This window comes from Populus euphratica, unplaced genomic scaffold, assembly GCF_000495115.2.
Source record: "Populus euphratica unplaced genomic scaffold, PopEup_1.0 scaffold35.1, whole genome shotgun sequence".
NCBI classification, from domain to species: domain Eukaryota; kingdom Viridiplantae; phylum Streptophyta; class Magnoliopsida; order Malpighiales; family Salicaceae; genus Populus; species Populus euphratica.
The window spans coordinates 400,655-417,500 of record NW_011499860.1 but is presented as its reverse complement, the minus strand read 5'-3'; the positions used below and the strand labels follow the sequence as shown (position 1 = coordinate 417,500).

General features: G+C 31.3%; 2 protein-coding genes and 1 long non-coding RNA gene across 3 annotated transcripts; all 3 read right to left on the bottom strand.

Moving 5' to 3' along the window:
- Window positions 1-390: 390 nt before the first annotated feature.
- Window positions 391-2,368, bottom strand: LOC105124461 (uncharacterized). Its single transcript, XR_842049.1, has 3 exons — window positions 2,122-2,368; window positions 880-1,736; window positions 391-777 (listed from the first exon to the last, which is right to left on the bottom strand). It is a non-coding gene; the product is annotated as an uncharacterized LOC105124461 (long non-coding RNA).
- Window positions 2,369-8,478: 6,110 nt separating this feature from the next.
- LOC105124460 (hematological/neurological-like protein) lies at window positions 8,479-11,666 on the bottom strand. Its single transcript, XM_011024486.1, has 5 exons — window positions 11,437-11,666; window positions 11,252-11,325; window positions 10,161-10,284; window positions 9,728-10,042; window positions 8,479-9,008 (listed from the first exon to the last, which is right to left on the bottom strand). The coding sequence occupies exons 1-5, from the start codon at window positions 11,551-11,553 to the stop codon at window positions 8,736-8,738; spliced, it is 903 nt and encodes a 300-aa protein (XP_011022788.1). The 5' UTR covers window positions 11,554-11,666; the 3' UTR covers window positions 8,479-8,735.
- Window positions 11,667-12,996: 1,330 nt separating this feature from the next.
- LOC105124459 (uncharacterized) lies at window positions 12,997-14,166 on the bottom strand. The gene has a single exon (XM_011024485.1). It carries the CDS (start codon window positions 13,745-13,747, stop codon window positions 13,166-13,168), a length of 582 nt encoding a protein of 193 aa, XP_011022787.1. The 5' UTR covers window positions 13,748-14,166; the 3' UTR covers window positions 12,997-13,165.
- Between the last annotated feature and the right edge of the window lie 2,680 nt (window positions 14,167-16,846).

Sequence of the window (16,846 nt, the reverse complement as noted above, 5' to 3'; positions counted from 1 at the left end):
AGGAAAAAGAAAGAATTATAAAGTAATACTAGAATTCTTTTTTAGAAAATAAAAACACAGGTAGATTATCTCACGGGAATCGATTATTTCACATGAATATTATTATCACATCACACTATTTATTTAGAAGAATCTCCACCGCATCTATATCAAAAAAGAAACTTAAAATCATTCAGAGAATAGCTATAATCATACACGAAATGGAGTTATGCTACCAACTGGAGGATGTAACAGCCGATATCTGAACTCTCAAGTGTTTTCTGAAGAACTCGCTTACTTTTGCACCAACTCGCCACGCCACCTCACTGTTGTGTTGTCTGTCTACATTAGCAGCTTGCAAACTGCTGGCGTATTTATAAGCACCCAGACAGAAAATAAGACCATGAAAGTCGAAGGATGCACTTGGTTTTTCCAAAACTTTGTGTGTGTGTTCGTTCGGAAATCATCAGGGCTTTATGCATGGTTTGAGTGGCAAAAAGAAACTTAACCTGTTAAGAATTCTAACTTGAAACACCACAGAACCAATGTCAATAGGAGAAAGCACTAACATCACTCGATACCCATGTCATTAATTTAGTTTGAAGTATGTTCCACTGATATAAAAAAGAAGAAAAATTAAAGAGATACGATGCGCCTGAAAAGTAGTTCATCTTCATCATCACCTTGTTGGACAGAATTTGGCACCTGGTAATTATAACTTCCCACCCATGCAAAATGATGGAGCCATAATCTGATTCTATATAATCACCTTCTCACCTCTCCTCAAATCTTTTATCACTACAATTAAGGAACCATAGTGCCTCAGCTAATTCGCAAAGCTATATATCTACAATCCAAAGCATTTCGCGCACGCAAAAATGAAGTGTATGGGAAAAAGACCTGAACTTATGCGATAGTGCAGAGTAGGGGAAACTGGCCCTCGAACTGGAGGGACCAAGAGGCCCATGTTTCTTTCTAAACAAAAGCGGGTCCTAATGCAAATCCAACAAAAGGTAAAACCATAAGCAAGCATGCCAAGCTGTTCAGGGGAAAAAAGGGGGAAAAACAAGAAAGGTAGCTGATCAAACACAAAAAGGCACAAAATTCTTGGAACCCAAGGAAAGTGAATGATAGGGAGGAAAAAAAAAAGATTGGGTCACGGAAAAAAGGATAACAAAAAAGAAGAAGCTTTAGAACTGCAGAAGAAAGATTTGAAAAGCACGCTGCAAAAACAGCAGGGAAATATAAGAGAGTTGAGAAAATAGAAGAGAAGACCTCTTAACAACAAACTACGGTGAAGACCATGATGAACAAACGATCTGGAATCAGCAATGTCATGCAAGGCAAAAAATACTAACCATTGTTCTTCTGCATCAAAAATTACTCTAACAACCTACCACAAAGATTGCTCCTTTAAAGAATTGTTGCATGGTAAGTTTAAAATATATAGTCAAAGACCAGAAAGATTATTCAAAATCCTTGCAGGTTAACAAAAAGTAAAGTTAACACCTTATCTTCTATCTTTCCTTAGATTTCCAATCATATTCTTTGAGACTCCATGACACTCCTTTATCATATTCTCCAGGATAACATGATTAGGAATGAGATCTCTTAATGCTAGAAGACCCAAATCTATATGTTTGAAAATATTCTGTAACAAAATGATTACTTACAATGTGTGGTTACAAATCGTTGACGTCCCAAATTGAAGAGGGAAAATTCTAAAATTACATCACCTCCTAAACCACCATGTCAACCTACATAATTAAGTCCAGACATGAACAACAAAGTACTTCTATAAGCACCATCTCTTGAGTTTCACGTGATTTATCTCCAATGGTGTACTGTTGGGTGAGAGATTACTATTAAAATAAAATAATGAGAAGAAAATCTTGCAGAAGATATAGTCAAAAGCCAACATTCCATAATGAGAGACAAGAAATACTGCAGAGAACTTGCCAAAATTAAACAAAAGTGAGAGCATAGTAGGTAATTATTACTGCGGAATAATTCTATAATAAGAAAAGTGCGGAAACATTATGAAATGCCAGTCCGTGCAAAGTAGACAGAAATTACACAGTCGACGACTAAAAACAGGAAAGAATCAGAAAGCAGTAAGCAAAAAAAGGCAAGCTGGCAAACCTATTATTGTGAGAGTTGTTGCAGAGGTCAAGGATGCTACAATTCATTCATGATAGTAGTGGCCAGCAACCATGATTTCAACAGTTAATGAATAAGGGCTATCTATCATTGTTAATATTGCCAATCATTAGTGAGATAAGCTAATAGCAAAATATACAAACTTGTAATTTTAAAAAGGTTAACAAACCTGGACCATTGATGGATTAGGCCCTGACAGATAAATATAAACAGCATGCCCGACCTTCACAGAATATTCAGCCAGTAAATCGCAACAAAATATATATTCAAACAAGGGATGAGAACATATAGGATATTGTACCATACACAGCGTCAAGATTGTGTGACCAAGCTTAAAAAAAGCAAAGGTATATAAGGTAGTGTTTAGTCATTGACCCATTACAGATTGAAGGAAGACACTACAGACATAGAAGACAAGATAGAAAATTAGATGGCACTATTATAAAATTGATAAATATAAATGGACACATTGATGAATATTTTTATTGGTAGATTGCGATGAATTTTTCCAATTGCATATGTCCTCGACGTGTTCATAGATAAAAACCAACAAAAATACTTTATCGATATATATCAAGAGAATTATAATAAAAAAATAAAAAATTAATAAAAAAGTATGATGATGTCATTTTTACAAGCAAAATTGCCAATGAATTTAATTCTATGAATAAATCCACCTGTAATATTTAATTTATGACATGACAAACAACACTCTTCTTTCCCTTCCTCATTTCTTCTTCTTCCTCTATTTTTCTTTACAACAATCAACACAACCCCCCTCCCTCAATTTTATCACAAATCAATCTTTCACTACAAATCCAGCCACCCCAATATTTAATTTGTTAGCATCTCTATTCTGATTCAAATTTTATTGAGTATTCTCCATTTCAAGTAAGAAAAATTACTCATTTTTTATTTGTTTGTAAATTGATAAAATTTATTTTGAATTTGAGATAATGACTTTTTTAACGGGGTCGTTTTATATTTTGTTAATTTTATTGTTGAATTGAAACTTTCAGTAAATATATAGAAATTTAAATTTATATAGATAATTGATAATGAATTAGTTATACTATTAAAATATTTTGAATAAGTTTGAGTTAAACCAATATTATGTTATTATTTACTGTATGAATGTATAATTTGTATATATTGTAATCAATGTTCTATATAGGTTTGACATAAGTAATGAATGATTTTTCATAGATGTATCGAGATTCACCTAAAGGGTTGCGTAGGATAAATTATTGTAATGAGGTTCGTGACTCTATTAATTATATAATATCTAATATGAGAAATATTAATAGAAAAGGTATTAGATGTCTATATAAAAGGTCTAAAAATAAAATTTTTCTCAATCTATATGTTGTAACGATGCATCTTCTATAAAAAGGGTTCACAGAGAGATACTTGTGTTGGTTTATGCATAGAGAACTATATATTCCTCATGAAATCATGGTAGAAAAGATGATTAAGTTAACTTCTAATTCTAACAATGTGTATGAAGTTGTAGATGGCAATAGTATCCTTACAAAAGTATAATTGTTAATGTGAAGGGAATGAATCAGAGTTATGTTGATCAATATCCAATTATAGATGAAAAACCTAATACAGATAAGACCAAGTTTTTTTTATCTCTTGAAAGACTCAGATGAACCATTATATGATGAGTTCATAAATTATTGTCATAACCTAATTTTTGAATAAATAATAAAAAATCTGAATAAAATATATTTGTGATAATGGGTTTAAGACAACACAAAATTTAAAATTTGAGGATGAAATTATTAAATTTAAAAGTAAATTGATCAATAATTGAAGAATTAATAAGTTGAAGACTTTAATTAAAATTTGGATTAGTTTAATTAATACAAATTAAGAGCTTCATTAAAGAATTGATAAATTTGAGAACTTAGTTAAACTTTGATTTAATTCATTAAAGAAATCAGGAGTTTGATTAAAGAAATACCAAAGTTATAGGCTGATTAGAGATAAAATTTCAGAAAATTAAAGACTAAGGTTCATAATAAAATTACAGGAGTACTTTAGGGATTTTAACTGATATTTCTAGGGTTAGTTTTGAAAGAATTAAAAGTTGAAAAGTTAATTAAGGATCAAATTGAATACTTCAAAAATTAAGGACTGTTTTGCAAATTGTGTTATAATTAAGGGATTTAGTTAAAATTAATCCAGGGAAAAATTAAAAGAAAGTTTTAATTATTTAGGATTCAATTGTTAAATCAAAAGTTTAGGGGCCAAAAATAAAAATGCCCATTTATGCTGAAACGGCATCGTTGCTGGGTGGAACAGTCGTACTTGTCTTCTTCATCTCAATATAATAGGGGAGTTGGAAAAAGTGCAGTGATTTTGGTCTGAATTGTGGACCACGTCTCTTGCCCACGATCTCGTTCGTGAATTGATTAACAGCCTGCAAAGGCAAGACTAATTTAGGGGCAACCTTCTAGAACGCTATAAAAGGACGAACCAAAACAGAGGAAAAGTGGAGAAAAACAGGGATTACACAAAGAAGGAGAGAAATGCAAAGGAGAGACACAGATTAACCCTACCATTATCTTTGTCTCTGTAAAAAAAAAAAAGACCAAGAATCAGTCAAAATAAATTCACACAAAGCCAGCCTCTTCATCATCTTCTTAGTTCTAAAAGCTACTGAAAAAACAAAAGGTAAGAAGAAAAGGCAAATAGTGGATACAAAAGGAAGACAAAGGAAAGCAGTAGATGAAAGTCACCACTAGCGTTTCAGCCATCTTCAGAAGCATATGCGCCCATTCCCCCTTTCATTCTATCATTCCATAACAAAGTTTAAAAACTATGCAAAGGTAATTCATATGCGCCCATTCCCCCTTTCATTCTATGCATTCAACAAAGTTTAAAAACTATGCAAAGGAAATTTAATTACATTTGCACTGTTCATATCTTGTTTTGCCCTGTCGAGTCATTGGATTGGGCTAGTGACCGGGCCGAGCTGGCTGGGTCTAGCTCAGCCTATGCATAAAAATAAAAATAAAAAATAAAAATTTGTGTATGCATAAATAAAAAAAATATAACTATGAATTTATTTTTTTGATTTATTTATTAACGATAGAGTCAGGAATAAAAATACAGATTCAAGTTTATTTCATTATATTTTATTTATTTACACAAAAATAAATATGCATGTGCAAAAATAAATTAATGGATTATTCACTGACGCCAGAGTGAAGAATAAAAATACATTCACTGATGTCAGAGTCAAGAATAAAAATATTGATGTAAATTTTTTTATTGTATTATTATTATTATTATTTATTTAGCTATGTAAAAAATAAAAAAAATTATATGTGTATACATAAAAATAAATTTATTTTATTTACTTACTCATTGACGCTAGAGTTAGGAATAAAAATAATGAATTAAATTTATTTTATCTTTATAGCTACATAATATTTACCAATGCTAGAGTTGAAAGTATCCACAGTTGAATATTCACTGGTGTTAGATTAAAGAATATTATACGTAAAACATTATCTCATAAACCAAAATTTTTTTAGCAATTTATGACAAAATCAGCAATACAGCCCACCTCAGGCAGGATACTTAAAAGGTGATCATATATTTCTTTTTGTGTAACTAGTCTCATACTATAAAATCTCTGTTGACCAGTTAGGGTTCCTAATAACCATAATACTAGGAACAACTCCTTAAATAAGACCATTCCTTCATTAAAGAATAGGATGCTAGAAATCTGTTTTTTTACATGAAATTTTTTAAAACCGTTGCAATGTCGGGTGTGATAATCATAATAAATTATTAGTCATTTTTCAAGTATTTATCATCAAGTCAAATCATGGGTTAAGTAAGGTCGGGTATGAAAGAATTTTTGAATGAACGAGAAACATTTAAGTGAAGGGAATAAGCTGAAAGATAACTTTTATGATGTTAAATCCATAATAAAACCCCTCAGCCTTGGATACTAAAATATTAGCATATATCCAAACATCTAAATGTATTATCTTGAAAATGTAAAGTTGAGAGCAAAAATATATTGGTATACTCATTATAAACCCAAAACTGGTGGAGAAAAGACTCTTGTCGCACATAAATTTTTTTTGATACTTCTCAATCACACTTAGACTGCAAAGATTATTCATGTCACTAAAAATTATTGAACACATAACATGACATCATTCACATAATGCGGTGGATGGAGTGATGATGTACCTTTCCGATGATGAAGCTTGAAAATATTTTAATAAGGTGCATCTTTGTTTTTTAGTATAACCAAGTAATGTACGTTTTAGGTTATATACATATAGATTCAATCCATCCAAGTCATGTGTTATGTTTTATTCTTGTTAATTGATGATACGCATAATTTACAACTTATCACCAGGAATGTTAATGAGGCTGAAGTTCATAATTTTATTTACAATCATACTCGATCTTAATAATTCGAGTCAAAATATAGATATTTGTTTTCGTGCATTAATAATTTTAGTTTGTTTCTTAAAACTTTGCATTTGTGATTTTTATAATTAACCTTTTTTAAGTTTGATGTTATACATTCGATCAAGTGAATTTTATTAAAATTAAACAAACAAATTTATATGATATTTCTAGTCCGCTCAACAACATTTTGAAATCATTCCAAATTATTTTTAATTCTGTTAATATTCAATGTTCATGAAAAATTTAAAAGATCTTGACCTAAAAGTTTTTTATAAATATTTTTGAAAGCAAATTTAAATTTTACTAGCACATGTGAAAAAAAATTCAGTTCAAAAAACTAAAACTTAAAAAAAATAAAAATTTTTTGTTGTCAGTAGTCATTCCAAACAAGGCGACAATGTTATCCAAAATATAATTGTTTAAGAACAAAATTAATCAAATTGATAGCACAAACCAAGGTTGTCAAAAACATATTTTTGATACGGTATAAAAAATACAATATACACTCATATCATAAAATTAACAAACCAAGGTTGTCAAAAACATATTTTTAATACGGTATAAAAAATACAATATACATTCATATCATAAAATTATAAGAAATTTTTTTTTCATACATAGTTCAAGTATCTTCAAATATAATGTTCAAATAAAAATTCGTAAATAATTCAGGCACCTTAAAATACATGATTCAATTAAAAAATTTATATATAATTTAAGTAACTTAAAAATACAATACAATTATTTTATTTATGTTCATAAATTTTTATTAATTAATAATTAACAAATTTAAAATAAATAATCTACTAGCTTCCTAAGATAGTTACTATTTATGTTCATAAATTTTTATTAATTAATAATTAACAAATTTAAAATAAATAATCTACTAGCTTCCTAAGATAGTTACTATTTATGTTCATAAATTTTTATTAATTAATAATTAACAAACTTAAAATAAATAATCTACTAGCTTCCTAAGATAGTTACGCTTTACTTGTAAAACTTCAAGGAACAAGAACTGTTATAACTTTGATTTAAATCTTGAATTGTGTGGAAGGAGCAAGAATTGTGTGTTGTTTTTTCAAGTCATACATAATTGTTTAAAAAAAGATTAACGAGTAATAATTCAATTCTAACCATAGTTAGATTGCATACTTGGAAAGATGGGGGGAAATGATGAAGATATTGTGCCATGACCATTATATAGCATTGTCTTCACCTTTTAAGGCACTTCTTGATCCTAAAAACTAAGTACTTCATGCCTAGGGCTACTAACACTTTTCATTTTAGAGAAAAAAATAAATACTTTAATAAACAAGTATATTACTTGAAAGAAATTCATAAATTAAAAAGAAAAAAAACAATAACGTCAAATGATCCTTAGCTAGTGCACAATGGTAAGAAAAAAAAAAAAACAGAACTAGAACTACAGAATAACTTACAATTATCAATGGAGAGAACGCCACTATCTAGAACTCACAGTGGTTGGGGAAAAGGATACAATTGACAAAGAAGAAAAAGAGAGAGATGGTTGTAGCTGATTGTTGAATGGCTGAGAGAAGAAAATTAAAAAAAGCTAGGGCAAATGTTGTATGGGTGACCGGTGGCTACAGGTAAAATTTTAGTGTTATATATATACTTTAGTTGAAATTGTAAAATCAATTTTAAAATCGTGATTTTACCTGATTTTACCATAATTTCACATGTTTAACATGTGTTAACTCGTGATTTTACGAGTCAACTAACAACCATGGTACAAAACTCATGTGGCACAATCTAAATATTCAAGGGCAAAATAGAAATCCAATAAACCATTTTGATTTATAGAACAATCTTACCCTACGATTGTATACAGTGCATCAGTGCCGAGCTTGGCTTCTTCAGCTACAAATATAATTTAGAAGTAAGCTTCGTTTTTATTTAGGATTTTAGTCATTTAGCATGGTCTTGAAGTAAAACAAAGTTCGAGACAGAACAAGATTGAAAGCATTCAATCAGCCATCCAACCAGCCTTTTAATCTAAACGTTAAAAGGTATTATACTGATTCTATACCCCAAAAAGGGCATTTCACCAGTCAGAACAAAGCACTCACATAGGGATAACATATGGATCAACATTCCTCTCGTCATGCAGCTAGATTGCAGCTGGATTATACTAATGCAATGCTGCTCTGACCACCAGGGGGCTGGCGAACACCACCAAGATAATCTCTGGATGCTGCCTTTCCATCAGAAAAGATACCACTGCCGCTCATTTCTCTCAGTTTTGCCGTGCTTAGAGATTTTTCAGCAGATCCAGGAGGAACATCTCCCTTGAAAATACCATTGCCTGTCAGCTCATTAAACTTCTGGTTGTGTATTTTCCTTGCTGTCTTCATGACTGGTTCTTCACCAAATAGGATATTGCTCTGGCCTCCAGCAGGCTACAAAAATCAGAGACAAAATTCAGTAGGGATTAAATAGCCAAAATTAAAGATCATTACATGGTCACTGAGCCATCATGATAGTTTTGACAAGCACATGCATCAAGGCAACCAGAGTTGGATTTTGCAATTACCAATAAAAACCACTGATAGGAAACCCTAGTCAGTAGGATAAGAATTACGATGCACATGTGCTTTCTAACATGGTGTTTGAAGATGGCATGGACACTGGAGATGGATATGTTCATATTTATGGATTAAAAGAAGAGTATGCTCATGTTATATTGGTCAGCAGAACATAAGTGTAGAAAGGAGATAAAAGAGCAACATAGTATCAAGATTTTGTGCCAGAACAAAAACTCTAGAAATGACAAAGTTCGGAAGCCTTCTACGATATAAGAACATTAAAAGGATGCATGATAAGGAAACATGTCTAAACATTGTAGGAGCCTATTGCAGCATTTAACAAGCTTGAAAGAATTGAGCTGCACCTACATTAACATTTTGCATTTTAATAGTCCCTTTTGAACTGACACATGATAGGAAGTCCTCAGTCACTGTTCCTTTTTCACAACTCAACATTTTGCTCAAACACCCCAGATGGTTGTGTAGAACACAACAACATGAAACTAACTGTAACTTCCTAGTAGAATAGATATTGATCCATAAATAATCAAATACAAGAAAGGATTTATCAAACACATGAAGCAGACACTCACATTTGAAACCCTGACAGATGTGCGAATGTTTCGAGGTGCAGGTTCCCCGATGTCTTTGTTTTCTTTTGTTTCCATGGTGCGTGCAGCAGCCAGTGAACGGGGAGCAATTTCAGAAGGGGGGGCAAAAATGTCATGCCCACTGATCTCCTTGAATTTAGCATTTGATATTTGCTTTTTGCTCTTCATGTCAGAATCATTTTGCAACGTCCCACTTAACTCGCGCTGCTTTGCCACTTCTGGGACAGAGGTAGGCTTCTTAGGGGAGATGCTCTCCTCAGCACTAAACGATATTTGGCTTATTCCATTCATTGCTTGCTGAAAATCCAACAGTTGCAAATGCCAAAGGAGAACAGCCATCAAGATTAACGTTGGATATAAAAGTGATTATAAATGGTGATAATGAACTTTCTTTTGAAGATAACCAAATAAGTACCTGATAAACACGCACTGTAGTTTTGTTATTAGGATTAGCATCACCGGATTCAGATGTACCATCTTGACCATTAAATATGCCACTGCCAGTCATCTCCTTTAATTTATACCCCGAGCAAGGCTTTCTACAGAAAAAAAAGTGCAAGTGAATGATTTAGATGGCTAAGAGAAAGCATGCACAAACAACCAACTTGATTTATGAAATAACCCTTATTTGCAAAGTTCAGAAGTTGCCAAGCTAGGGACCCATTAGAATTGTTTGTGTTTTATATCTCTGTATGTGAAAGTGGGTGTTAGTTTACTCTGAAGTCAGAACTACATTGTCCAAAAAGTCCTTCCAAAAGGCAGGCCAATCTACCTTTCTAAAACAACAAGACTATGCCAATCAATAAAAGATGTTAATTTGCAAACGCACAAGTAAAATCAATGCAGTTATTTAGCATTCAATTAAAACAAGTAAAAGATCAAATCTTTGTTTTGAAGAATTATCAAAACCTCAAAAGTTAGTTAATTTTAACAACAGGGAGTTCCAAATTTAAGCATCTATCAACTTCGTCACCAATCTATAATCCCTCTATATCATATTGAAGAACCACCATCCTAAATATTAAAGAGTCTATGGCTGCAACTTATCTGTGCCCTTCGTGAGCTGGCACAAAGAAATTAACTATAACTTCCTATCAGAAGTAAACACACTAACCATTTTCTTTTCTTTTTAAAGAGAAAAAAGAGAGCGAAAACAGTTTTATTTTCAAGAAATTAAATCACTTGCCATATTTGTTGTCACATTAACTCTCTTAACAATAAGAGACTAATCCTATTTCATTTCATTAATGAAGTTACCATTCATGAATTAAAAAACCCATCAATCAATTTTTTCTTTTCTTTTTTTCAAAACTTCAAATCTACTTGTGAAAATCATTAACAGCCATGAAACAGAAAATGCAGCTACAGATCTGATTCCTAGTAGAAAAAGGGGGGGAAAACACAAATCTTGATAAAATATTCTATCCTTAATAAAACAGAAACCTTCAAAAATCATAAAACTTGAAAGACACAAAAATCAATAGATAGTAAAGGGGGGATCTTTACTTCTTCATGAGACTCTCTGCTTCTTCTTGAGAGACCTGACCTCCAAACAGCACTTTACTGATTTTATCAGACGGCTGGGAAGTAATGCATCAAAAGATCAGATAGAAAACAAGAAGAAATAATGAGTATTTTATATAATAATGATAATAAAAGAAGTAAAACTTAATAAGGTGTGTGGTAGTAACCTGGTGAGGGCGGTGGGAGGAGGCGGAGGGAGGAGAGGCAGAGGGAGGAGCCTCCTTCCAAGTCAGCAGATCGGCGGTGGATGTGTGTGGCTTCCTCACGGCTGCATTCCTCTCCATTTCTTGATGTCTTTGCTTTTTTGAAAATCTCAAGGCTACGGTCAGTGATGGTGCATGTGTTTGTTTGTTTTCCGTTTGACAGGTATTTAAGAGATAGACAGATGTAGAATTCAAATTTTATTTTTTATTTTTATTTTTTGTTTCTTTTTCAAATTTGAAGTCATCTATCATTTTTTAGAGGGAGAGTATATATCCCTGGAGTTTTCAGATTCTTACACTTTAGTACCTATTTTTCAAAAAGCTTTTCAGTGTCAGCCTTTAATTTCCAATTTGGTGTAATGCCACAAATTGCTAGAGTGTGTGTATTTTAAATTAATTTTCTCTCAACCATCAGCATTTTTGAAAGTCATAATTTTAAATGGTTTTGATGTGCTTATATCAAAAATAAATATTTTAAAATACAAAAAAATATTTTAAAATTTTTTTTTAAAAAAAATTCATTACTATAATCTCAAACACTAATCTCCACCGAAAAATGAAGAAAGATGCTATGTTTTTTAAAATATAAACTAATAATAAGTGCTAATTTTAGGGAATTGGTAAGTGGATAGACAGACTAGTAGTTTAATTAGAGAGAGAGAGAGAGAATAAACATGAATTTATATAATCCATGCATGGCTTTGCACATGGCTCCGTGTGCACATAGAATCTATGGACTTAGCCGATTAATGAAGGCTCAGATCCCACACAAAACTACAAAGGTATGCAATGATAATTTCATTAGTTGGTTCATTGAGTGGATGCAAAGATCAAAGTTCTTTTCTGGGCATTTCCAGATCAGATGTTCGACGATGTAATTTATTTTATTTTATTTCCTGAATGGATCGCTTCATGTTTTGACGGGTATAAATATTGCTTGAGAAATTAGTTTTGACTGGTGTTAAATTGCATCATATTTAAGGTTTTTCAATTGAATTCAAATTTTAAATTTAACGAGTTGTAAGTATTTTAAGTTAGATGAGGTTTGTTTCGGTTTTCTCAATTGATGTTTTCTGATTTTTTACGAGATTTTACTCTATTTTTTACTAATTTCTCTCAATTAGGTTATTATCAGGTTATTTAATAATTTATATAGGCTTAGATGTAAATCTCTCAATTAGGTTATTATCAGGTTATTTTATAATTTATATAGGCTTAGATGTAATTTTTTTTTTATTTTTTTCATTGTTTTTCTTATTAGTTTATTTATTATTATTTAATTTAGCATTTGAACCAAATAACTCGAAACGTGCATCAAAAAAATATTTGCTAGACGAAGTGCGAGTAATGTATCTATTATGAGCTAGGTATTTTTTAATTATTTTTCTATCAATTTATTCATTGTTATTATTTTTTTACATATTATTTAAATTACCATTTAAATCAACAACTTCGAAGTTAATTTTTTTTAATCTAATACCCTTTATACCAAAAAAAAAAGAATTGCTTAGCTCGTGGAAGTGCTTTGGAAAACAAACCCTTGCTTTGAAGAGTCCAGTAAATTAATTTCAATCTTGATCGCGCATGTACACACTCATGACTAATTGACTACCTTTACAAAATTTCCACACGCCAAAAAGAAATCTTCAAACCAAAGTAGCAAGTGGGTTCTTGATTCGCCAATCCTCGGTGTTTATAGTGCTTCCAGAGCAGCCACGAGGACAAAAATATCATAATCTTCACACCTGCACCCACTATCCTTGCAACAACCACATTCATCCCACCTCTTCGACCTCCCATTTCTCCTTTTCTTCTCCTCCATCTCTGCCATTGCTGGAACTCTAACTCTCATGGCTATTTGCACTGCAGGAGGCTTGACATCATCAGGAACGCTGCCCTTCTTTGGGATCATCGTAACCCATCTTTCCATTTCTAGCTTTGGTGACTCGACAACTGTTTTCCATGGAACCTCAGCTCTGCCTAGGAGTTGTGACCCCCCTATTTTACCAAGGATTGGATTTGTGCTTCTCCATCTGAGCTCGAAAACTACAGTTTGTTGCTTGAGGTTGTTGATGGAGTCTTCAGTGCCTGAACACTCCAATGAGAAGGACTCATTCCAAAAGAGGTTGGCCTTTGCGGAGATTTCTCGGCTGTTCAGTTGGATTCTTTTGTTGTTTCCTGTAGAGAGATAGTATCTAACAAAAAGGCTCCCATGGGACTTGAATTCTACGTTCTTTGCCTGCAGAATTTCTATTTCACAGCTAAGACAAGTCATTATGAGACCTTGAGTAGCAGCTAGCACCCGTGTAGAGAGAGAGAGAGAGAGATAGACTGCTTTTCTTGAGAAGAGAAGCTCTTGGTTTGTTTGGTGAAGACAAGCTATGGATTATGGAGTTGTATATATAGATGCAAGCTAGGCCAAGGATATTGGTGGGAAGGTGGCATTTGCTTTTGGGGGAGCTGCTTCTATCTACAAAAACAAAATGCAAGTTGTGGAGAAAATCACCCACAAAATCTTAGTTGCAATGCAAGGGAAATTTAATAATACCATGAAATAAAGAGGGAATCAAATGAGATGGTGGGGGAGATTTTATTTTACTAAAATAAGCTTTTTATATATGCTGGATATCTTAATTTTACTCTTTCAAGTTGCCAACAGTATTGGGTGTCGACAGTACGTAGTTTTTGCGATACATGAGCCTTGCGGGGTTCAAGATTCTGTATGATTCGCATGGGAATCCTTTTGATCCTTCTTTTTTGTTTAGAATTTGAAGTATTGCTATTCAAATCTAAGTTTGTCGTATCTAAACTTGTTAGGCCGCAAACACCCTCCCTGAATTCAAATCCAAATTTCTATTTCAAGTGAAGAATTTTGATTCCCAGTGGTTGTAGATGATAAATTAAAATATATAATTTGTGATAAATTAAAATTGAAGGATTAATTTAAAATAAATAAAAATTTTATATAAGGGTCAAAAATAAAATTTATAAATAGAAAAATAATGATGAAAATTAAAATAACAATAACAAAGAAAATCATCTTGTAATCCCTAACAAGAAAAAAAAAAAGAGTGAGAAATCACCTTGTTGTTACTAGCACGCACTCTACTAGTAAAAAAAAAACATGATTACACTTCCAATATCATTATAGAAGGGTATCTTTATGCCCTTAGTAGAAACCGCGCATACCTTTTAAACTACTTAGATACTTCCCGCTCATAAAAGTATCATTATTCATGTCAATAGCTCTTTCAATTTAATTAATATTTAATTATTATTGAAAAATTAAAATACTTTTTATAAACTCGATCATCATAAAAAGGCTCGTATACTCATGATTAGGATTTTTTTATTTCAAATATTTGTATTTAAAAAAATTAAAAGAAAAAGAGATAATGTTTCGCTAGTTTTAAAAATTCTTGCTTTTAGTGTAAGTGGATCATTTTATTGTGCTAAAAAATTAAAAGAAAAGTTATATCCCTATACATTCTTTTTAATTAATTTTAAAAAATCTAACTTGGAAGATAAATAGATAATTTTACTATGTTAAAAAATTAAAAAAACATTTATATTTCTAATTAATTCTTTAATAACTAATGATCCATGTAAAAGATTAAAATACTCTCTGAGTTTTTTAGGAAAAGTAAAACTATAATGTTAAAAATGATAGCTTTAGCCTTATTTTTTTATTATAATGTTTTCTTATCCTCTTTTCTTTCTTGGATTACAATATATTTTATCCTTCTATCTATCGCACATAGGTGTTCATTTTCATATATATATATATATAAAGAATTCTCTGCAAAATGGTCCTACAACAAACTGAAAAATAATACTACTAGGAATTTAGCACAACATATTAAATCATCAAATCACAAGCTTCTTCTTCTTCTCTTGGATTACATTGACATTTACAAGTTACCTTTAAATGCAAAATTAAGCGAACCATGCAAAGAAAAGGAGTATCAAGATTTATCAACAGCAGTGTCGTTTTAACTAGGGGGTGGATTTTGGACCGTTGAGACAAATACCTATCAAGAGAATCGCTTTCTCGACACTTGTTAGCGATCTTGAACCTATGAACAAAATCTTCTGTCAAGCCAATCAGATAAGCAGACAGCAAAGTGATGCCACTTTACAACTCAGATGGTCCACTGAAAAAGATTGCATCTCTTGAAGATCCTCAGAGGATACCCACTTCATCTCCATTACTGTCAAGAACCCTGAATTCTTCTCTTTACCCTAACTAAATAACATTAAACAAAGTTCGATTCAGTGACGAACAAGATTCCTTTGTGATTACACCTTAGCATCACAACCATGCCTTGAGCTTATTTATTGCCAACCCGATCAAAAAAGAAGAAGAAAGAATCCCCATGTGATGTTTATCGGCTCACTAATTCCGTGGCTGATAATAACTCTAGACTACTACACACAGGCTTAGTGCCTAATGATCCTCGTGATTATTATTTTATCACATAGATAAGCAAGTATGAATATGATAGTTTTGGCTACTTGTCAACATTATCGCTAAATTGTACTCCCTTGTGTTTCTCTGCAAATCTGGGGGAGTAAAAGACCCTCCCCGTTATCTGATCTGATGAGGGGAAATGGCCTTTGTCGTCTGGTCCAGATGTCAAAATAACCACTGACAATGCCAACAACTCTTGTCGGAGGACAATACCACTTTTCTCCCTCTCCATGCCAATTATATTTTTAAAATAATATTTATTTTTTTAAAAAATAATATTAATATATTAAAACACTCTAAAAATACAAAAAAATAATTTAAAATTTTTAATTTTTCAAACACCGCTGCCATTAAAAACCTATTTATTTTTGTATTTTAAAAAAGCTTTAATTTTTTTTTTTTAAATTTATATTTTTTAATATTATTTTAATATATTAATGTCAACAACTCTTGTCGGAGGATAATACCACTTTTCTCCCTCTCCATGAAAATTATATTTTTAAAATAATAATTTGTTTTTAAAAAATTAATATTAAAATATTAAAACGCTCTAAAAATAAAAATAAAATAATTGAAATTTTTTAATTTTTCAAACACCGCTGGCATTAAAAGCCTATTTATTTTTGTATTTTAGAAACACTTTTAAAAATATTTTATTTTTTTTATTTTAAATTAATATTTTTTAATATTTTAATATGCTAACATTAAAAATAATTTTTTAAAAATAAAAAAATATTATTTTAATATATTTTTAAACAAAAACCACTTTTAAAACAACAATTACATTACATTATCAAATAGATAGAAAGCACACTCACATTTCCAAATAGACGGGTAGTAGAAGTGCTGAACTCGAAGAAAATTTAGGGACGACAAGAGGAGGGGATATTCTTTTCCTGCGAT